Source organism: Eschrichtius robustus, chromosome 11 (genome assembly GCF_028021215.1).
Source record: "Eschrichtius robustus isolate mEscRob2 chromosome 11, mEscRob2.pri, whole genome shotgun sequence".
NCBI classification, from domain to species: Eukaryota; Metazoa; Chordata; class Mammalia; order Artiodactyla; family Eschrichtiidae; genus Eschrichtius; species Eschrichtius robustus.
Window position 1 is genome coordinate 72,255,241 of NC_090834.1, and position 24,718 is coordinate 72,279,958.

At 35.4% G+C, this 24,718-nt stretch overlaps 1 protein-coding gene across 1 annotated transcript in view; it reads left to right on the plus strand.

Moving 5' to 3' along the window:
• Positions 1-24,718, plus strand: part of PDE3B (phosphodiesterase 3B) — a 169,593-nt gene that overhangs the window by 106,870 nt on the left and 38,005 nt on the right. Inside the window, exons 3-7 of the mRNA XM_068554689.1 lie at positions 4,818-5,066; positions 7,891-8,033; positions 14,364-14,470; positions 22,198-22,399; positions 22,971-23,047. Of these exons, the coding sequence (XP_068410790.1) occupies positions 4,818-5,066; positions 7,891-8,033; positions 14,364-14,470; positions 22,198-22,399; positions 22,971-23,047 (778 nt within the window). The remainder of the gene's footprint in view (positions 1-4,817; positions 5,067-7,890; positions 8,034-14,363; positions 14,471-22,197; positions 22,400-22,970; positions 23,048-24,718) is intronic.

Sequence of the window (24,718 nt, forward strand, 5' to 3'; positions counted from 1 at the left end):
ATTGTGAAAATGACTATACTACCCAAAGCAATCTACAGATTCAATGCAATCCCTATCAAATTACCAATGGCATTTTTTACGGAGTTAGAACAAATCATCTTAAAATTTGTATGGAGACACAAAAGACCCCGAATAGCCAAAGCAGTCTTGAGGCAAAAAAGTGGAGCTGGAGGAATCAGACTCCCTGACTTCAGACTATACTACAAAGCTACAGTAATCAAGACAATATGGTACTGGCACAAAAACAGAAACATAGATCAATGGAACAAGATAGAAAGCCCAGAGATTAACCCACGCACCTATGGTCAACTAATCTATGACAAAGGAGGCAAAGATATACAATGGAGAAAAGACAGTCTCTTCAATAAGTGGTGCTGGGAAAACTGGACAGCTACATGGAAAAGAATGAAATTAGAACACTCCCTAACACCATACACAAAAATAAACTCAAAATGGATTAGAGACCTAAATCTAAGACTGGACACTATACAACTCTTAGAGGAAAACATAGGAAGAACACTCTTTGACATAAATCACAGCAAGATCTTTTTTGATCCACCTCCTAGAGTAATGGAAATAAAAACAAAAATAAACAAGTGGGACCTAATGAAACTTCAAAGCTTTTGCACAGCAAAGGAAACCATAAACAAGACGAAAAGACAACCCTCAGAATGGGAGAAAATATTTGCAAATGAATCAACGGACAAAGGATTAATCTCCAAAATATATAAACAGCTCATTCAGCTCAATATTAAAGAAACAAACACCCCAATCCAAAAATGGGCAGAAGACTTAAATAGACATTTCTCCAAAGAAGACATACAGACAGCCACGAAGCACATGAAAAGATGCTCAACATCACGAATTATTAGAGAAATGCAAATCAAAACTACAATGAGGTATCACCTCACTCCTGTTAGAATGGGCATCATCAGAAAATCTACAAACAACAAATGCTGGAGAGGGTGTGGAGAAATGGGAAACCTCTTGCACTGTTGGTGGGAATGTAAATTGATACAGCCACTATGGAGAACAATATGGAGGTTCCTTAAAAAACTAAAAATAGAATTACCATATGACCCAGCAATCCCACTACTGGGCATATACCCAGAGAAAACCGTAATTCAAAAAGACACATGCACCCCAATGTTCATTGCAGCACTATTTACAATAGCCAGGTCATGGAAGCAACCTAAATGCCCATCAGCAGACGAATGGCTAAAGAAGTTGTGGTACATATATACAATGGAATATTACTCAGCCATAAAAAGGAACGAAATTGAGTCATTTGTTGAGACGTGGATGGATCTAGAGACTGTCATACAGAGTGAAGTAAGTCAGAAAGAGAAAAACAAATATCGTATATTAATGCATGTATGTGAAACCTAGAAAAATGGTACAGATGAGCCAGTTTGCAGGGCAGAAGTTGAGACACAGATGTAGAGAATGGACATATGGACACCAAGGGGGGAAAACTGTGGTGAGGTGGGGATGGTGGTGTGCTGAATTGGGCGATTGGGATTGACATGTATACACTGATGTGTATAAAATTGATGCCTAATAAGAACCTGCAGTATAAAAAAACAAACAAAACAACTAAAAAAAAAAAAATTTTACATTCCCTGTACATTGCTATTTCACCACTTTTGTACCTTCATTTATGCTCTCTCCTTCTTGAAGAATGAGTTTCCCCAAATAAATTTTGTTTGTTTTTATTGTAAAAAATTCTTTTCTCCTAATCTTTCTGAGTAAAATCCTACCAAATGAACAGCTCAGCTCAAATGCCACCCTTACCATGATGTTTCTGTTAATCACTCAGATTAAAGTTATCTATATATTCTTTGAACTCTGGTACCATTTTATCTGTATTTTTATCTCACCACTTTCCATAATAATAATATTTGTTGCCCTTTACCTATATATTCTATACATTGCTTTATGTGTTCTGCATGTATCATCAGATTTAATTCTCCCTGATACTCTCTGCTAAGTACCAGTATAAACTCTGGAAATAACACAAGAGGCGAACAAAGGAGAACTCTGAAAAATGCAAAGAGGAGAAATTAGGGACCCCAGTAACAGAGGAACAACACAGTGTGACAGGGTGTCTTATAACTGTCACCCAACAGCAAATGTTGGGGTAATGCAGACTCCCAGCCTAACCACAGAATGTGATGCAGGTAGGCTCTTCCTTTCCTTAAAATTGAATGAGAGTCTTGCCAACAACACCAAGGGGGAATTGATCAGGAACTCCACTGACATTAAGTGGCCAGGGAAGTATGGTTATTCCCTACTAGGCATGAGACTCCCCTTCCCCAATGAGACAGAGGGTGGCCAGGTCTCCACAACACAGGTGCCTAGCCCAGAAAGTGCTCTTTGTCCTTGTGGCTTGGAGACTCCCTTCCCCGACCTAGAGGCACCAGATAGCCCAACCTGAGGAAGCTCCCCACCGACTGTCACCCGCAGCACCAGCAGGGACCAGTGGAAACCCTAGTGGCACCAGGAGAAAATCAAGCAGACGGAAAATACCACTGTGAATGCCCTGAGAATTAAATTTTCATTAGAACTACAGCCTGAAAAAGTAGACTAGGACTTGGTGCTAAATCTAAAGAGGAAGACCACCTCCTACTATAAAAGATTTAAATAGGACCCAGAGTCTTCTAGCATAGTTTCCAAAATGTTGATAAAATTTTGAAAATCACCTGTCATACCAAGAACCAGGAGAATCACAACTTGAATGAGAAAAGACAATCAATGATTAACACCAAGATGATCGGATTTGGAATTGTCTGACAAAGAATTTTAAAGCGGCCATCATAAAAACATCCTAACAAGCAATTACAAATTCTCTTGAAACAAATAAACAAAATAGAAAATCTTAGCAAAAAATAGAAGTTACAAAAAAAAAAAAAAAAAAAAGGGAAGTTATAGAACTGCAAAATGCAATAATGGAAATAAAAAACTTGTAAAATGGTCAATAGAGTGGTGATGACGGAGCACAGAATCTGTGAGCTTGAGGATAGATCAGTAGAATTTACTCAGTTTGAACAACATTGAGAAAATAAATGGAAACAAAATGAACAGAGCCTTCAGGACCTGGTGGACAATAACAAAAGAGCCAACGTTCATATCATCAGTGTCTGAGAAGGAGAGAGAGTGGGTTTGAAAAAGTATTTGAAGAAGTAATGGCTGAAAACTTCCCAAATTTTGCAAAAGATGTAATTCTGCAAATTCAAGAAGCTGAGTGAATCCCAAATAGGATCAGCGCCCCCCACCCCAAGTCTACTCCAAGATATGTCAATTAAACTTTTGAAAACTAAAAGCAAAGAAAATATTTTGAAAGCAGCCAGAGAGAAATGACACACTGCATATAAGGGAACACCAACTCAAATGACAACAGATTTCTTATTTGGGTGTGGGAAAACAGATACTGTTATATACAGTTTGTGGAGGTATAGATTTGACCAACATATGCAAGGGTAGTTTTATAGTGATTTTGGTTTGGTTCATTTACTTTGGTTCAGTAGTTCAAGTTAGGGGAAGCTATCTGTCAGAAGTATGCTTAATATCTACAGTGACATATAGAGAGAGGTGTTTGCTTATAAAGACTAGAAATAGCTGGGCTATGGCCCAATAATGGGGAACGTTTTAAAATAAAAACTAATACAAAATAATACTTCACAAGGGAAAAAAAAAAGAATTCCGCAAAGAGCAAAGACATTACCAAGCTAACTGTTGGTCTAACTTTCATAACATTTCTCAATTTCAAAATGTGTTGAGGATAATTAATAAACAGTGAACTCAATAAATACTTTGAATACTTACGAACACACCCAAATGTAAATTCAAGGCACAATAAAACAAACAAAAGTAACATTTAATTCACTGTTCTGATTATCAGTGCACTTATTTCTGTGGGTAATTGAGTTGAACATAATATATATGTATTTTCAAAAAGTAAAAATCATATCATATATATTCATCAATGAAATATTAATTTTAAATTAAAAAAAATGTATTTCCTATCCATTTTTAAGGGCCCAGTGTCCTGTTATTCCTTCCATATTAACTATTCAGTTCAGTGTTATCACTATCTCCTTTGAACTCTGACACCATTTTTTCTCCTTTTTATCTCATCATTTTCTATAATATGGATAATAATAGTTTTATTTATTGCATTTTAAATATATGTACCATGCATTGCTTTATGTGCTTTACACAGATTATCAGATTTAATTCTCATATCAGCCCTTAATGAGGTAGTTGTTATCCCCATTTTACAGTGAAGAAACTGAAAAGTTCAGATGTTGAATAACTTGCTCCAAGTCGATTTCCAACTCAGATGTCTTTGAAACAAAGCCTTGTCACTGTGCTAGACTGCCTCTTAAGTGAGGAGTAAATAAAAGAAATGCTGTATATGTTTGAAAGAAATTTTGACATAAAGGAAAGAAAATCATTAATAAATTAATTAAATGCCCAAACTATAGATTCTGAAAGAAACACAAATTTGGTTCCATACTAGTTATAAGGTAAGTCATTAATGAATACCGTTAAATATGAGATACACTAATAAAAAATGTAGGAAAAAAATTAAAGTTTACAATATCTGTTATATCAGCATCAAAAATTTTAAAGTTAGAATCATACCACTTGTTATATCATTTATGCCATGTCCAAATGAATGAAAATTAATATTTAATAGGATTCAAGTACTTAGTTATTGTTAGAGTTAAGTTTTTCTTAAATGTTAAATTTTCTGTGTAACACATATATAATTTTATGGGGTTTTTTTGTTTTTTGTTTTTTTTCTTTTCTAGAATTCTGGAGGTGGAAGTGGAGTTGATCTTTCGGTGCTAAATGAGGCTCGTAATATGGTGTCAGATCTTCTGGTTGACCCAACCCTTCCCCCGCAAGTCATTTCTTCCCTCCGGAGTATCAGTAGCTTGATGGGTGCTTTCTCTGGCTCCTGCAGGCCAAAGATTAATCCTCTCACACCATTTCCTGGATTTTATCCCTGCTCTGAAATAGAGGACCCAGCCGAGAAAGGAGATAGAAAACTTCACAAGGTCAAAATACAGTAATCAGCCAGCCCTATTTATCACGTTTAATAATGTTTTTGAATTAAAATTGCTCCTTTAAATCTTGGATAAAATAGAATTTCTTTTTAAAGGGCCAGCTTCTTTTCCAGTACATTGAGTTGCTTGGGACTTCAGAGGTAGTCATAATCTCAAATAATTCTAAGCAAGTATTCAGTTTTTATTCTAAATAATATTGCTGTAATTAGCAGTTATAACTTCATCGGTAACAACTATTTATTATTATTGTTGTTATTGTTTTTAAGAAGTAGAGAACAACAGGCAAATTTAATTTCAGGCTGTACAGCAAACTAGTATTCAAATTGTGTCATTATTCTATTTTATTCTTTAGAAACCAGAAATTGTTCTTTTTGAACCAAGAAAAAATGATCATTATAATATTCATTTTATGAAATTACACAGCATTATTTTAAACTGATTTTCACATTTTTTGGAACTGTCTCTCCCTACCTCCCGCCTACCCACTGGAGATTACTATAGCCCAATAAGCATTGACTTTTCCACCAGTAGATATGGGATTAATTTTTCTTTAAATATCACTGATTCAAAATAGGATTTCCTTTAGAAAATAATAAATACTGTTCTAAATAGATATACATTATGTCTGTTCAGATTGCTTTTAATTCTTTTATCTGACTATCAATACCTTTACCAGTAGCTAAGATCGTAAAACTTTAAAACTAGAAATATTTTAGAGATTATTTTAACTACTTTATTCTACTGGCTAAAGAAACTAAGAGAAGATGAAATTCAAACCAGTTAATTTTGTTCATTGTAATAGTGATCTAGAGCTTAGAAAAAGTTAAATATAGTTTTTGGAGAGACTTTGATCATCAGTTAATTCTGTTAATTCTCAGCATTATTGTATAGAAGTGTTGAAAAATTAAGCAAGCCCGATTAGGGCAAATTTTTCATAATTATTGTTCACAAATCTGGATCATAGGTAGTTATGTCATGCTTTTATTTTTAAAGTGTATCGAGTAGCACCTGCATTACACAAAACCCAATGGTAATTAAGTTATATGGCATTTTTTTTTTTTTAGCACTCTACCTATGAGAAAGATTAATCACAAGCAACAAAAAGGGATAGCAATAAATTCATCAATAAAATAACTAATATATTCTTGAGTTAGTTTTCATTTGATATGTTGTTCTTCCTTTGTATTTTCCATTGACATCTGATGTTTAGAATAGTAATTTTAAAAAATAATAATTCTTAAAAAATCTTAGTGATAAAAATCACACTGAGGGAATTCCCTCGTGGCCTTGTGGTTAGGATTTCGGGCTTTTACTGCTGTGGCCTGGGTTCAATCCCTGGTCAGGGAACTGAGATCCCACAAGCCGCATGATGAGGCCAAAAAAAACCCAAAAAGAATCACATTGATATCAGTATTATGTTTGTTATTATGTTTACTATGTAGAAAAGTGTACTGTACATTTTAGAAACATTTAAACAATAATATTAATTAAATAGGATGCCTAATTGCCTCATTTCCTGAACATTCTAGGTAATAAGGCTTATTTTGAGTACTAGAATTTACTGATAGGAATAAGTCATATAAGAACAAGGAAGTAACCCTTATTTCTTTTGTGTTCTTTAAAACTTCTTATTTGAATTTCTTATCTAATTTATCTCTGCTTTGGAAAAGAATATAAAAAGCCTGATGTTACTTCAGAAAAGAGCAAGAGCATTTATGAAAAAATAATTAGTAAGGAAAAGGGAGTTAGAACAGATAATTTAATGTAAATGTCTTATATGTGTATTAAGAACTAAGAAAGATTGTATGGACCTAAATTATAGTCAGAAAGGATGTTACATAAACAACTTTTTCAATGTAAATATAACTAACATTGAATCTTTAAAAAATCAACATCCTTGGAAAAACTTAAATATAAATGGTATTTATCTCTTTGAGATGGTTTCGTGTCTGCTGATAGGGGAAATTTATAAGAAGCAGAAACTGTTTAATGTCGATTTCACTAAAACACCTATTCACAATGGTCAAAAATGGAATATTCTGGTTAACATTTGGATTAACCTAGAATATTTTCAAAAATTAGGGTAAAATATTCTTAATGTGAAAGGTGTTCTGAATTTAATTTAGTCATTAATTCAAAAGGTAGCTCAGAATTCTGCAGTTTAACCTCTATCTATGTACGTTAGCATTGTACTGAAAATATAATAGGAAAGAGGGATCACTCCTGATCCTAAGCTTGCCCTCTGAAGGCTTTTTTCAGGGTAAATCTTTCATATCTACTTTTAAAATTGTCAGTTGCATATTTCTCATAAAACTAGGAATAAAATGTACAAAAGAAAAAAAATTTGGTTAAACTGTAGGGAGTTCAGAAATCATTTTTTAGTTGGAGGAAGATAAATAGAAGAACAATATAGAATGTTATGTTTGGAGTAAAATTGACAGATTTTCAGAATAAAATATTTTGTTTCTCCTATACATGCTAAAAATGTACGGTTGATCCTTAAACGACATGGGTTTGAACTGTGTGGGTCCACTCAGACCCGTACCTTTTTCAGTAGTAAATACTACAGTTCTACACCATCTGCAGTTGGTTGGATCCACAGATGCGGAATCCGGATATGGAGGAAGCCCGCATAGGGAAGGCCCACTTGTATGTTATTTATGACACCCAGATTATTCGACTGCACAGAGGATCAGTGCCCCTAACCCCCAAGTTGTTCAAGGGTCAACTGTACTTTGTATTGATATTTCCATGGACCATCTTTTACGGCATATTGAAGGATAACGATTTTAATCATTGTTAAATTATTCAACAGGGGCTGAACAGTAGGAATAGTTTATCAACCCCACAGCTGAGGAGGAGCTCGGGAACCTCAGGTCTGCCACCTATTGACCAGACTTCTCCAAGGTGGGAACGCAATAATGGCAAAAGGCCTCACCAAGAATTTGGCATTTTAAGGTAAAATCCCCAGAGCCTTTTCAAGAACCCTGAATCTAATACGTCCGCTTTCTTTCTGTGAATGAAGTTTGAAATAGTTCTAAAAGCATAAAGGAACACTGGAAGTATTTTAGTATAGGACGGCTTTGTTTGTAACGTGGCCTGATAGAGAAACTGATTCTGAAAAAGAAGGTAATCTGCCTTCTCCCCCAAAATTGGTAAGTTGGGTACAAAGCATGCTGGAGCCTTAAGAACATGAATCAGGTAGGCAGTTTAAGGAAACAAGGATCAATTTAGGATGCAGTACTGGGAAAGCCACGGTAGAGGTGGCCATATTAGGGGCAGTCACCAGTCCACTGCGTAGTATTCAGAGGTTGGTCAACAGTTTCTGACTTGTGAAAGGAAGAGCATCCCCAAGGTTCACCCCAGATGTTACCTCAGACGTGAGACGTAAGGTAACAGGACACTTTTAAGCCCTGTTCCTGGGGAACTAAAACTACTAACATATTGTATATTCTGTTGAGGATTTACTTGGAACTAAACAGTGCTAATGCTACAAAGGAGAGGTGTCAGTAACTGCAACCAAGTGAGGCTGGGAGATTGCAGGAGCTGAGATCTTTTGAATGTATATATATCCACTTACTCTGATAACAAAGGATTCAATACTTTGCCTTTTAAAGGCCAGGAAAGATATTGATCTCTTGTGTGAGTTATAAGCTTCTATTTAGTCAATTATCTAACCATGTTAATAAAATTGGAACCAGTGTAAATTTCCTGTTAAACCACTTTGTTAGGACTGAGCATGTGTTGTATTGATACTTTAACTTGACCTGTGTAGTTACACATTTGAAACAGTAGGTGGCAGTGTTGGATCAGAGCTATTTATCTGTTAAACTTTATATTAACATTTTATATACTAAATATGATCAGATCATTGTAATTTTCCAGATTCTTGTGTGATTTATTAATTTGAATCTTCTACAGTACATTCAAGTAGATGAACTCCATTTTTATAAAAGAAAAATTAAGTGAAATGATTTATAAAATAGGAATGGATTCAAGTATGAAGAGAACATTACAGGAAAATGAGCTTTGGTCCAAAGCTTGCCCAGAGCCTAAACATGATAATGGTTTTTGTTGCTGTCGTTGTTGTTGTTTTGTTAACAGAAGCAGGATATGACGAAGTAAATGACGTTAGGAACTGAAAATACGACAGGTATTTCTTAACCCTGGGAAACATCTTGAGAATACTTTTGAGTTTAAGAAAGAATGATGAAAATGATTCTATTTTTTCATCTTTCCATCACATTGATGTAACAGCAATGCATTTAAGATAAAAGAAACGTTTGATACACTGAGTTAAGGTTATTTTTATACTCCTGCCTCACACGATTGATAATAAAATAGAAACATGGTCCAAGGAAAACTAATCTTTATACAAACATATCTCAGAGTTAAAGGTATTTACTTAACACTCATTAAAACAAAATCATATGCCTCATAAAAGATTTAGAACTTTGAAGACTACAGTAATTGGCCATATTAGGAAACATCTACTTTAAAGAGGTGAGGCTGGAAGTAATCTTTCTAGTGTGCAGAAGCTGGAGCGTCTCAGTAATAAATTTCTAAGTGTACTTTGAACATAGGGTAAAGGGGAATATATGAAGCATTTACAACCACTCTTCCTTTTGAAATTCAAGTCTCTAGGTCAGTGCCGTCCAATAGAAATTTCTGTGATGATTGGAATTTTTTATAGCTGTACATGCAATTTGGTAGTCCCTAGCTACATGTGACTATTGAGAGCTTGAAATGTGTCTAGTATGACTAAGGAACTTAATTTAAATTTGATTTGATTTTAATTAATTAAAATACAAAGAGCCATATGCAACGATCATATAGACATAAATGGCAGGCATATTAGACATCATAGCTATAGATCATTAATGTATGGTGACATTTTGTTTGGGAACATTTAAGCTTTAGTAGCACAAAACAAATAGGCTTGTAACTCTGGAATCATGAGGCATTCATTTTGAATTTATTAGAGTACTCCAGAATGGAGATCACATTTCCTAGTTTTGATACGAATGCAGCTCTGGATTCTGATCATAGCTTCTCTAACTATGATTTTAAATCACCCTATGATTTCAGCATGATTTAAATATTGAACCTCTTGCTCCCTGAAACTATGTCTGAAACCAAATTTCTCATCCCTCCAGCTGCTTTTCCCTCTGTTACTATTATTCTGTCCTCATTTCGTGGCACAGTGCTGCAATCCTCTAGTTTTGTGGTTGCTTACAAAATTGATTTACCTAGAAAACTTGGTGTTATCTATACATCCTGTTACCTTACTCTATAGATAACAGTTGTCGAGTCTATCTCTAAACCTCCTTTCCTCTCTATTCCTTTTTTTCCTTTATCACTTTGCCTACACTATTTCATGCTTTCGTTATTCCTTATGTGGGCTATTGAATTATCCTTCCATTTCTAATATCCTTCACTACTCAATCCATCTTCTACCCTTCCACCAGAAATCTTCCGTAAACAAAATTTTGATTATACAGTTTTTTCTAATCATTAAGTTTTTGGACATTTATCAACACCCATAGAATACTGCCCAAATTCCTAGCCTGAGATTCAAAATTCTGTTACTCTCTCATGACAAAGTTGCACCCTTACTTGGAAAAATTAAGCAAACAGAGATGAGAAGTCTTTCAAAGAATAAGAGTAGAAAAATGATTTGGAAAGCTCTCTACGTGAAAGTAACAGGAATGTAACTTGTGTTAGACTCTTCCTTGAAGTTTTCTCATAATTTTGTTTTTAGTTTCAGTCCCTTTGAAAATTAAGCTGAATTATATTTTTCAGCTGCCTCATTTGTGTAAAGCGTAATATAGGACTTAAGTTTGGTTTTCTTTATGCTTTGCCTGGAGAAAAAAGTGAAGTATTATAAACCTTATGTTAGGTATGATAAGAGGACTCCAAAGGAGGAAAACCACAAGGAAGAAGAGTTAGTCCTACTTGAACAGCCACTGTATTACCTACCCTTGAGAGTTTACCACTGCTGCGGCTTCCCTGATGGTGCAGTGGTTGAGAATCCGCCTGCCGATGCAGGGGACACGGGTTTGAGCCCTGTTCCAGGAACATCCCACATGCCACGGAGCAACTAAGCCCATGCGCCACAACTACTGAGCCTGCACTCTAGGGCCTGTGTGTCACAACTACTGAGCCCACATGCCACAACTACTGAATCCCACGCGCCTAGAGCCCGTGCTTTGCAACAAGAGAAGCCACCGCAATGAGAAGCCCGTGCACCGCAATGAAGAGTGGCCCCTAGAGAGAGCCTGTGTGCAGCAACGAAGACCCAACGCAGCCATAAATAAATAAATTTAAAAAAAAGAGTTTACCACTGTTCCTCTCGTAGAGGACTTGAGATTTTAATTAATTAAGAAGGCCATTACTTTATAACACCAAAATACCTCTCCGGTATCACCTTTATTTATCTGAAAATCCAGTCAAGCTTAACTGTTTGATATTCGCTCTGTTTGTGCACATCTGTGCCCCTTTTTAGTTATTCCCTCTACCTAGAAGAGACCCTCTCACCCCTATTTCTGTATGTCTTTAAAGATTCAGCTCAGACGTCACAGCTTAAGAATAACACGCTGACATCCCCCTCCCTTGTTCTCCAAGGAAAAGTAATCTCTTTTGCCTCTGAATCTCCTTAACACCTTTCCTTTGCTCTTTTATGGCAACTTTCATTTTCTACCTTGCGTTAGTCATTACAACCCTTCTGAGACCTGCTTGACTACTGTAAAGAGTTTGGGATTACATTGAAATGGGTCTTTGAAGATAAACAGCTGCTTAACAAGTATCCTGCAGGGGTATGGTGTCCATATGACAGTTGATACTGCCTTCTGCTTAACTTTCAGACCTAGGATGAAGTTTTATTGGTAAGGAAATTCCAGGAAGGGTTGAAGAATGCTTTTCTGGGTTAGCTGACAATTGAATTACCCAAGTACAGTGTTAGTACCTAGGGTTAAAAGAATGGCTAAACTGCTATCCATGGAATGACTGCTGGGACCCAGACCCTCCCTGTGGACAAACAACGTACTCAGAGCTCACAGCTCATTTCCTTTGAACAGACTTTCCCTGGGGAAATGTAGGCAAATTGCGTACCAAAACTCTGAGGCCATCAACTATAGGTACTCCTACACTAAAGAGGCTTGCTTTTAACCTATTCTGATTCATCGTTCATCGCCGTAAGTGCTCTGTAATTAAATCTAATAACTTGTTGCCTGGCAATAGTATGTCCTCTAAATAATGTACTTGGGAACCAGCTTCTCAATTATGTGTCTGATAATTTATTAGAGATTTATACCAATGCCTGGAACCTATTGAACTGCAGAGATTCAGGAGGGCTAATGGTGTCATCCCACGCAGTTTTTAAGATAATGGCTCTGCAAATCTGGATGTTGGACAGCCAACAAGTTTTACAGCTACCTAAAAAAATAATAAATGAGGTGATACAAAACTTGTCAAGGTAATTTGCATTGATTGTCTTAGAAATCAACTCTTAACATATGACTTAACTCTGTGACCATAACATTTGACATCTCTTGTAATGCTTGTGCATTTGGATTTGAAGACCGATTCCCAAGTCTGACTTTAATCACCTTCCTACCAACTATTAATAATCACTGGGACTCCTAGCCTATCTTGCCCTCTGCTTTCTTCAGTATTTTTGTTTTTTAACATCTTTATTGGAGTATAATTGCTTTACAATGGTGTGTTTCTGCTGTATAACAAAGTGAATCAATTATACATATACACTCTTCAGTATTTTTTATGTTATCTCATTGTGGTATATATTTATCTGGTTATAGGCAGGGAATTAATGAGGTGATTCTGGAACTGAGCTGAAAACCTGTAATTTGACCTCTCAATTCTAAACAGCTAACTGTTTCAATTATTAGGCCCCCTGGATTAAGGTAGAAGACTATGGAGCAGTGCTTCAGGTCTCTTCTCTGAAGGAGAAAACCCTGTCTTTGTTTTGAATACTAATCAGGAAGTAGATGTTGGTAGAGTACACAGATTGTTCTATTTGAATATTGCCCTGGGTGGTAGTGTCACTCTTCTTTCCCCGTCTCTCCCACTCTGTATGTAGGCGATGAATATTCAAATACAAAGAATGATTAAGCATTGGTAGGGAGATGAGTTTATTGAGTGGTATTATTTACATATTGCCTCTTTTTGTAACATTGCCAACAAATTATTATTACTGTTAGCTTGAGCAAAAAATGTTATAGAATCTAAAGGCTAGATGTTATTTTATAAGTCCTTTAGTCTAAATCTCTAATTTTACAGATGGAAAAACACACACAAAGATAGCATCAGAAATATCTGATGCTGAAAAATAGATTTTCCTTGAGTAAGGGGGTGTGGAAGTACAAAAAAGATGAAGGAGTTAGGGAAAATCTTGAGAACTCAGCCCATAATAACAAAATATCGAGTGGAAAATAGAGAATCTAGATTTGTTCTTGATCCTGTAGCAAAGTGCCCACATCAGGAATTGACTAACAGAAGAAAACAGGCTAGTGACTATCTAAGAAAGGAAGTGCTATATGTATGGCACTGGGCCAGAAGCTTTAAAATATATAATCTTAAAATGCATTTTATATATCAGTTGGTATACTGTGATTGCTCACCTATATGTAATTTCTTCATAAGAACCCTAAAACCTGTAATAAACATTTCAGTTACAGGATATGATTGCGTCAGTGGGTAATCAATATCTGTGAAGAAGGGGAGCGAAAGATAGTGAAAAACTGTATGTTTTAGGCCAGTGATTCTCGGTGAGGGCCCTGGACCACCTAAGTACTTGTTAGAAATGCCAATCTTCTGACCCTACCCCAGACCTTTAGAATCAGAAATCTTGGGGATGGGACTAGAAATCTGTGTAGTAAGAAGCCCTCCAGGTGATATTCATAACCTGCTTGAAACCAGGGTTCAGCAAATTACAGCCTGTGGACCCAATGTGGCCCATACCTGTTTTTGTCAATAAAATTATATTGAAACACAGTCATACTCATTTGTTTATTATTGTTTATGGCTGTTTTTATACGCAGTGGCAGAGTTGAGTAATTGCAGAGACCTTATGGCCTTCAAAGCTCAAAGTATTTACTACTTGGTTCTTTACAGTAAAAGTTTGCTGGCTCCTGCTTTACTCCTTAGGCACTAGATAGATGTCTCAACTACATGTATAAGCAGATATTTGCTAATTGAATTGAAGACCATAAGCAAAAAAGGAATTTCTCATGTTTTAAAAAATCTTAACCTATTATCTTTCCCTTTTAGTCAAGGATGCTATCTAAATGGACCTTTTAGTTCAAATCTACTGACAATCCCGAAGCAAAGGTCATCTTCTGTATCGTTAACTCATCATATAGGTCTAAGAAGAGCTGGTAAGAAATCATTTTTGTGACTTAAATATGGGAGGCCTCAAAGTATATGGTAGTGCAAACCTTGTCATTACCTATTTATAGCTAATTTCGAATACCATTTCATGTGTTATAAGTTAACATAACTAAGCAGTTTGGGTTGCCTATTAGTTAACAGTTTGCTCATTCATTTGTTAATTTTTGAACAAGTACTGTGTATCAGGCACTTTGTTAGGCACTAGCAATTCAGGGATAAAATATAGAACTATTTAATCTGAATAGTTGTAGACAGAGAACAACGGAAAACCCCGGAAAGAGCATGCTTTTGTAGCATGGTAATTGTGGAGGGAGAAAAAAAAAAATCTTAATATGAGAGTAGAAAAAAACCCTGACTATATCCTATATCCTATAATAAGTCATTCTAATAGAATTTTTATCCAATTATCTATCTATGGGGGGGTGAATTGACATAACATTATATTAGTTTTAGGTATACAGCAAAATGATTTGATATTTGTATATATTGTGAAATGATCACCATAAGTCAACATCTGTCACCACACATAGTTACAAATTTTTTTTTCTTGTGATGAGAACTTTTAAGATCTATTCTCTTAGCAACTTTCAAATATGAAATACAGTATTATTATGCAAAACAGTATTATTAACTGCAGTCACCAAAGACAATAGAATGGCATATTTAAAGTATTGCAAAACAAAACTTGCCAACCTGGAATTCTTTATCCAGTGAAAATATCCTTTAAAAATTAAGGTGAAATAACATTTTTTTCGTACAAACAAAAGCTGGTAGAATTTATTGCTAGTAGACTTGCACTACTAAGATTCAGCAAAGGAAGTTCCTTAGGTAGGAGGAAAATGATCCAGATTGAAGCATGGATCTGCAGGAATGAATGAAAAGCACTGGTAAGCCTAAATATATGGGTACATAAGAGAATACTGATCATTAAAAACAATGACTCCCTTGTGGCTTGCATAATGTATAAAGAAGTCAAGTATATGGTAACAGTGGCACAAAGGGTGGGAAAGGGGTAAATTGGACTTAAACTTACAGTGTACTGGCAATGATTGAAAAGTACTAAAACGTTCTAATTTAAAAGAAACTAATACTTCAAAGATGCACATTGTAATATCCAGGGTGATAATTAAAAGAATAAAAGAAAAAGTATAAGTAAGAAGCTAATATAGGAGGTAAAATGGCATGATTAAAAACAAACAAACAAACAAAACAATACAAGAAAAGAGAAAATAAGAAACAAAAACATAAAGAATAACTAAAAAAGAAATAGCAAGATGGAGGATTAAGCAAACTATATTAAATATACACCTTGCGTGGGTGGCTGGTAGGGGAGCTGGGGGTGCCAGGGATCTGACCAGAGTTGTTAGAGTATATTATCTAAAATGTGCAGTTTTCCACAAAAAAGTTGAAAATACACTCCAGTTAATAGATACAGACTGTCAGACAATTAACAGCACAAGACTCAAGTACATGCTCTTTACAAAAGGCACACTAAATATAAGGACACAGGTCTGATCTCATGGGTATAAAACACACAAACCAAAAATTAATTAATTAAAATAAAATACACAAACCAAAAATTGACAGAACTAAAGGGAGAGAAAGACAAATCTGTATTCATTTTGGAGATTTTAACTCACCACTCTCATTATCTAGTAGAATAAGCAAACCAAAATATTAGTAATAGATAAATGGAAGATTAGGACAACATGATTTAACTGACTTGACCTAATCGACTATAAAACACCACACTCAGACATTACAAGATACATATTTTTTCCAAGGACGCACACAAGATTGATCAAAATAGACCATTTGCTGAGCTATAAAACAAGTCTCAACAAGTTTCAAAGGATTAAAATCATATATAGTGATCAGCTTCCGGAATGGCAGAGAGAGGATCTCAGTAAACTTGTTCTTCTGCGAAAACAACAAAAATAGGGGAAAAAAACTAAACTCAATCATTTCAGAATTCTGGAAGTTAACAAAAGCCAGAGAACAAACTAGAAGTCATCTATACAAGAAACTAACTACCGAACCTTGGTGAGACAGTGGGGTTCTGTGACAGTTTAATTGGGGGCACTTCCCAAACCCTCTCTCTGCCCAGCTCAGTCATACTACAGCTAAAAGCCGCTAGCTTTGCAGCCATTAGAGTCTGACCTCTTTAGAAACTGCATTAAAAGCAACAACCTGATAGTACAGTAAACGTTTTGTTCAAGCTCCCTGGAAAACCCTTCTATTCCCAGGGTGCTGTGGATATTTCATTTGACTCAGAGCTCAGCTCTCCAAAAACACAAACAAAAAACCCCTATACCCTATGCCAGGCAACATTGTGAGTGCATAAGGCTGTGATTTCAACTGGGGCAAACAAGAGCTGATTGGGAATTTAAAAGGAAATCCTGGACACTAGATGACCATGGGGAAGTGGAAAGCTCTGGCAACAGAAGAGGATAGTTTTGTTTTGTTTTTTTTTTTAACAAAAGAGGCCAGAACAACTGGATATCCTAGAAAAGAATTTGGACACTTATCCCACCACATATACTAGGCTGAGCACATGTTTAGGGCTGTGCACATGCCCAGGAAAGATCTGGGAAAGGCGAAGGCCCTGGCCACTCCATCTGTAGCTGACCTTGAGGTCCTGCACAAGCAGGAAGTAAAAGCTACGGCTGTCTTGTAAACTGCCTGGAAGTTTGAAGTTGTATCTTTCAAACAGATTCTCATCTACAGATGACATAGAGGCAAGACATTTAAAGAAATCTTCTGTCTCATCTAAATTACACTGACCCAAGAATGGCTTCTAAAAAGTCAAGCATAAATCAAGAAGAAAAGGGAAAAAAAGACAGCAGAGAACTCAGTGGCTACACACCTCAGAGAAAACAAAATCTACGTAATGAGTCCAGGAAATCACTCAATGAATAATCAGAAACAAAAAACCAACAAACAAAAAACCAGCAACGTAAACCTTGAGGGTGGGAGAGATCTGATATTAGAATTGTTACAATATATTATCTAAAATGTCCAGTTTTCAACAAAAAAAACCATGAAGCATGCAAAGAAACAATAAAATTTTCGCCATGTAGACAATGAAAAACAGCCAACAAAATTTCCCTGAGGAGGCTTGGATTTGGGATTTAGCAATGACTTTAAATCTGCTACCATAAATATGTTTAAAGAACTTGAGGAAACCATATCTAAAGTAAGGACAGTATGACAACAATGTCTCACAACAGAAAGAATATAAAGAATTAGAAATTATAAAATAAAATTATAAAAAAAAAAAATTATAAAATAATTTAAACAATTATAAAATAATTACCACTTCTACTCAATATTGGGTTGGAGGTTCTATCCAGGGAAGTTTAGGTAAAAATGAATAAAAGGAAGATGTAAAGCTATTTGCAGACAACATAATCATATATTTATAAATCCTAAGAAATTCATTAAACCTATTACAACCAATAAACAAGTTCATCAGTGTGGCAGAATACAAGATCTATATGCAATAATCAATTGTATTTCTATATACTAGCAATGAACAATGCAAAACTGAAATTAAGAAAATAATTTCAGGACTTCCCTGGTGGTGCAGTGGTTAAGAATCTGCCTGCCATTGCAGGGGACATGGGTTCAATCCCTGGTCCGGGAAGATCCCACATGTCGCAGAGCAACTGAGCCCGTGTGTCACAACTACTGAGCCTGTGCTCTAGATCCTGTGAGCCACAACTACTGAGCCTGCGTGCTGCAACTACTGAAGCCCGCAAGCCTAGAGCCCGTGCTCTGCAACAAGAGAAGCCACCGCAGTGAGAAGGCCGCGCACCCCAACGAAGAGTAGCCCCCGCTCGCCGCAGCTAGGGAAAACCCGCGCACAGCAACGAAGACCCAACACAGCCAAAAAGAAAATAAATAAATAAATTTATTTTTTAAAAAAAGAAAAAAAATACTTTGGAATAAATTTAGCAAAATAGTGCAAGACTTGTACACTGAAAACTATAAAACGTTGAAATTAAAGAAGACCCAGATATGTTTTTTTTTTTTTTTTTTAATTTTTGACTATGCTGCGTGGCATGTGAGATCTTAGTTCCCCGACCAGGGATCAAACCCATGCCCCCTGCATTGGCACGCAGAGTCTTAACCACTGGACCAACCAGGGAAGTTGCAGGAAGACCCATATGGAAAATATCCCATGTTCATGGACCAGAAGACTTAATATTGTTAAGATGGCAATACTCCTTAAATTGTTCTAAATTTAGTACAAATCCTTATCAAAATCTGAGCTGGCTTCTTTGCAGAAATTTGAGAAGCTGATCTGAAAATTCATATAGAAATTCAAGGGACCCAGAGTAGCTAAAATAATCTTTAATAAAAAAAAGAAGAAAAAAACTGGGGGACTCACACTTCTAAATTTTAAAACTTACTACCAAGCTATGGTAATCAAGACAGTGACACTGGCATAAGGATATTCCAACTCAGTGGTATAGAATTGAGAGTCCAGAAATAAACCCTTACATGGTCAATTGATTTTCAGCCAATGTGCCAAGGTAATTCAATGGGGAAGGAATAGTGTTTTTAACAAATGATGTTGGGACAACTGGATAGATATACAAATGAAAAAGAATGAATTTGGAACCATATCTGCCATCATACTCAAAAATTAACTCTAAACGCTCATACACTCAAATATAAGAGTGAAACCATAAAACTTGTAGAAGAAAACAGGAGAAAATCTCTCTGAGTTTGGATATTCGTAGACACCAAAAGTACAGTCCATAAATGAAATAAATTGATAATAGAGGGGGACTTCCCTGGTGGCGCAGTGGATAAGACTATGTGCTCCCAATGCAGGGGACCTGGGTTCGATCCCTGGTCAGGGAACTAAATCCCACACGCAAGCCGCAACTAAGGGTTCACATGCTGCAACTAAGGAGCCTGTGAGCCGCAGCTAAGGAGCTCGCCTGCCGCAACTAAGACCCAGTGCAACCAAATAAATAAATCAGTATTTTTAAAAAATTGATAATAGGAATTCATTAAAATTAAATCATTTGTATTTACTTCAACAGACACCTAAAGAAAGTGAAAAGACAGTCCACAGGATGGGAGAAAATATTTGCAAATTACGATTTAACAGTGGACTTGTATTCAGAATAGACAAAGATGTCTTTAAACTCAATGATAAACACACAAATGACCTCACTAAAAAATTGGCAAAAGATTTGAATAGATGTTTCTCCAAAGAAGGTATACAAATGGCCCTAACCACGTGAAAAGATACTCAGCATCATTAGTCATTAGGGAAATGCAAATCAAAACCACGAGGAATCATGACTTCACACCCACTAAGATGTCTATAATTCTAAAGACGGTATAACAAGTGTTGGAAAAATGTTCAGAGGTAGGAACACTCATACATCACTGATTGGAAAGTAAAATGCTACAGCTACTTTGGAAAACAATTTGGCAGTTCAGTACTTGAACAGAGAAATAAAATTGTGCTATATTCATACATACAATTTTATATGTCATTCAAAATGAATGAACATGTGAAACATATTTTTAAAATGTTGAGTAAAGTAAGCAAGGCATAAAAGCATTTATACTATCTGATTCAATTTACAAAGTTCAAAGAAAGGGCAAAACTAATCTGTAAAGAGATACATATGTGGTATAAATATAAGGAGAGGCAAGAAAAACACTACCATAAAAGTCAAAGTAATGCTTTTCTTTAACGAGAGGGAGGGGAATTAGATACTGGACATGGGTTTCTGATCTCTGGCCATGTTTTATGTTTTAGCTTGAGTGGTGAGCATTCCTGTTACAACTTTTCTGTATGAGTGTTATTATATTTCACAATTTAAAAGGTTTATAATAAAAACGATGAATCTGTATTGTAGAAAGTATTTTTTAAGGGTTGCTGGGTTTTTCTTTACCATTTTGTCTTCTCCTCGAAGCTTTTCTATGTTATATGAAATTTCTACCCTAAAATTAGGCTATCCTTTATTCTTCTCAGCCTGTTTGTCAGGGTTTTGGACACTCAGTATTATAATAGAAAAAAGAATGCTGAAAATTGGGACTTCAGTCTCCAGTTAGTAACTAACTGTTATTATTTTGACAAGAAAGATACTTCCCCTTTCTAGTCCTCGGTTTCCTCTTCTGAAACATTAAAGTGTTTGACCGATTGTTTATAAAATCTTTTTCAGCCCCAACATTATATGAAATTATAGGAGCCTCTAAACAAATCAGTTTGATAGAACAGCAGTTGGCAGCCCTGCACATGTAAAATGAAAATGCTACTTAACTCACAGGGCTATTATGAAGATTAAATAAAATAACACATTGTATTCGTCGGGGTTTTCCAGACAAATAGAACTAATAGGATGTTTGTGCATGTGTATATACCTACATACATATGTATATACTTACATACATATACATGGGGTGGGGAGTGATTGATTGATTGATTGACTGATAGGGATTGGCTTGCCAGATTGAGAGGGCTGTCAGGTCCAGAATTTTTAGGGCAGGCTGCCAGGCTGGAAATTCTAGCAGGAGTTGATGTTGCAGTTTTGACTCTTAAGGCAGTCTGGAGGGAAAATTCCTTCCTCTTTGGAGGACTTCAGTCTTTTCTCTTAAGGCCTTCAACAAATTGGATGAGGCCAGTCCACATTATAAAGGGCAATATGCTTTATTCAGTCTACAGATTTCAGTGTTAATCACATCTGAAAAATAACTTCACAGCAACATCTAGACTGGAATTTGACCAAACAACTGGGCATGATAGCCAGGCCAAGTTGACACATAAAATTAACCATCACACACATCTGTAACTATGTCTGAAAATACCATAATACCTTAACAACTGTTATTTGCTTTCCTCTCTGATTCACACTTTACTTGGATCTTTATTTCAAAATAAAGTTTTAAATCCACCTACACCTCTCCAGATATACCCTTAGTTCAAGGCACCCAGCAAAGGCTCTTGAGTAAATCAATAGGATTAGGGATGTATTTCTGAAGCACTCTTTTTTTTCCCTTATTTTAACACTTAGCACTTGTTTGTATTTTCCACTAGACTTTAGGTTCATTGAGTTGTAGGGATGGCATCTTCTTCTCCATTGTGAAACACTGCACATTTTCCAGCATATAATAGGCTCTCAAATACTTGTTGAATGAATGAATGAATGAATGAGCTGGAAAGATGTGGATTTTTTTTAAGGGATCTGCTGTTGTGTTAATATAATTTTATCATATGCTTAATTTGCTTAATGCTATCAAGAACTTTGGTTCTTTGATAAAAATGAATTTTATTGTATTGAAAAATATTCAATAAAATTTGGTAAAGATGCTTTTGTTCATGTGGATAATCAAGCTGGTAGGGACACAAAATGTTAAAGACCAATATGAATTAGGAAAATTTGTGCCACACATTATGTACATTTTAGTTATACTTTTAGTATTTACCTACTATGTGCCATCCTGCCACAGGGTGTTTATTCCACAATCATCGATGATGGCAAATATGGTCTATATTCTGCCTGAATTTGTAGAAGGTCTTGAAGATAGCTCCATGTAGAAAACTAGTTTGTCATTTAACTGTAAATACTTTGCTTTCTTTAAAGAAGGAAAACGCTCTTTATAAACACCCAAACACAGACAATAAACACGTACATATCAGTACATACATACATACATATCTCTTTCTTCTCTTTCAATTTTTTAGGTGCTTTACCTGGCCTGAATTCTCCCAGTCATGGACCAATGTCTGCTGGCTCTCCAACTAACCGATCGCCTATAGAATTTCCTGACACTGCTGATTTTCTTACTAAGCCAAGTGTTATTTTACACAGATCTCTGAGCAATGCACCCAATTCACCAGATTTTTATCAGCAACTTAGAAATTCTGATAGCAATTTATGTAACAGGTAAGTTTCCCAAGTGTTTACTATTTGTTTCAAAATATAGGTTATTTTAATAAAGTATTACCAGTTTTCTCGTTCTGTATTATAACTAGATGATTAATGAATACTATATCCTCTTCTTCATCTAGTAGTTTTTATTCTAAACAATTTTTTTTCATTTCAGTGCCATTATTCATTTCCCAGCTAAATGATCTCCATCTGAAGTGAAATATAGTGGTATTTTATCCATCATAAGATATCAGTAAATGTATGAGAATTATTTTAGTATGTACTAATTTAGTACCTGTTTACACAGTACCCAGTTCATATGGTGTCTGTTCTCATTTCTGCTTTGATGGTAATAAGTGTTTACCTCAGATCTCAGTGTTACTTCCAAAATATGTTATTTCCTTCACAGGGACACAGGTGCTTTCTAGGATAAAGCCTGTTAAGTTTATAGAGAGATTGGAATATTAGGATATTTTGCAGTTGGGATCTTGCAGTTAAAAAATAACCAGATTTTCTGATTGTATTTAGGTAAAAAAATTTTGCCTCACTTATCATATACACATATTTATCTGTTTTATTTTATAAGCTGTGGACATCAAATGTTGAAATATGCTTCAGCATCTGAACCAGAGTCTGGTACAGACTGCCACAGGGAAAAGTCAGGTGAGACTGCAAAAGTCATGTGTGTTTAAATTTTAGAACAATTTCTTACATTGTTTTTTAAAATGAATAAATGAATGAGTTTTTTAGTTTATCCATCTTTAAAATGAAGATTATAATCTTTTTTACTTCACAGAGGAGTTATTAGCAAATTATAAATAATAGATGGTGAAAGTATTTTGAAGAGTAAAAATGTGCTGTACAAATGAATATAGTCTTATGTTACGGCTAGGGTTCATAAATAGTGAAATTAACTATATTAACCTCCAAATTTAAATTGCATAATCTTAGCTCAAAAGGGTTTGCATACATTTTTAAATAATTACACAAAGGAGTTGTTTTAAAATTTAGTTAATTATGTTATTCTGAAACATACCCTCAAACAAGAAATATTGTTAGTGATAAAGTTATAGTTGTTTTATAACTTTAAAACATTGATGACTCAAGTGTCCACTAATAGTTAACTAGGTAACTCAGACCATCATATCCCCTGAAGGTAGCTAGAAAAGTTACAAGTTATTAGCAACAACAAAAAAATCTGCTTGAAGCCATTGAAGAACTAACAAGCTCCTCAGAATTTCCAGTATAAGACCTGGAGGAGGACAGAAATCCAAGAAAGTGAGTCTCAAGTTTGGGGCTACCAAAAGGGTGTTTGCTGCTTCCAGAGGGGCCAGTAACTGATAGAATGAGCAGTCCCTTTTGGTAGCTTCATAGGACTAGGGAGACAAAGATTGGAATTGAAGGCTTGCTGTGGTAGGAATAACTTGGTAAACTCAGCAGTACTGCATCCTAAGAATAAAGGTAAACCAGAAATAGGCCCTTTCAGGGGTTAAGGTGCATATCAATCCCTTCACATACTTTAGAATTCACCCTTTTATAGTGTACAATTTAATAGTTTTGGGGTTTTACATTTTAAAGGACTAAAAAACAACAAGAAAGAAGACCAATCCTTCACAAACTTCCAAAAAATAGGAGGGCAAACTTCCCAACTCATTCTATAAATGAGACCAGTATTACTCTGATACCATAAGCAGACAAAGGCATCACAAGAAAATAAAACTATAGACCAACATTTCCAATATCCTTAACAAAATACTAGCACACCGAATCTAGCAACAGATAAAATGTCATACCATGACTGATTGGTATTTATGCCAGGATGCAAGGGTGGTTTAGCATTTGAAAATTAATCAATGTAATACACCCCATTAAAGAGGGGGAAAAGTCACGATAATCTATCTAGATGCAGAAAAAGCATTTGACAAAATCCAACACTCTTTCATGATGAAAACACTCAAACCAGTAATATCAGAGAAGTCCTTCAATTTGATAAAGGGCATCTTTGAAACAAACACAGAGCTAACATCATCCTTACTGGAGGAGGACTGATGCTTTCCCCCTAAGATCAAGAATAAGAGAAGGGACATGACTCCTTTTGAAGTTTTTTACAATAGCCAGGACATGGAAACAACTTAAGTGTCCATCGACAGATGAATGGATAAACAATATGTGGCACATATATACAATGGAATATTACTCCGCCATAAAAAGAAACGAAATTGAGTTATTTGTAGTGAGATGGATGGAACTAGAGTCTGTCATACAGAGTGAAGTAAGTCAGAAAGAGAAAAACAAATACCGTATGCTAACATATATATGGAATCTAAAAAAAAA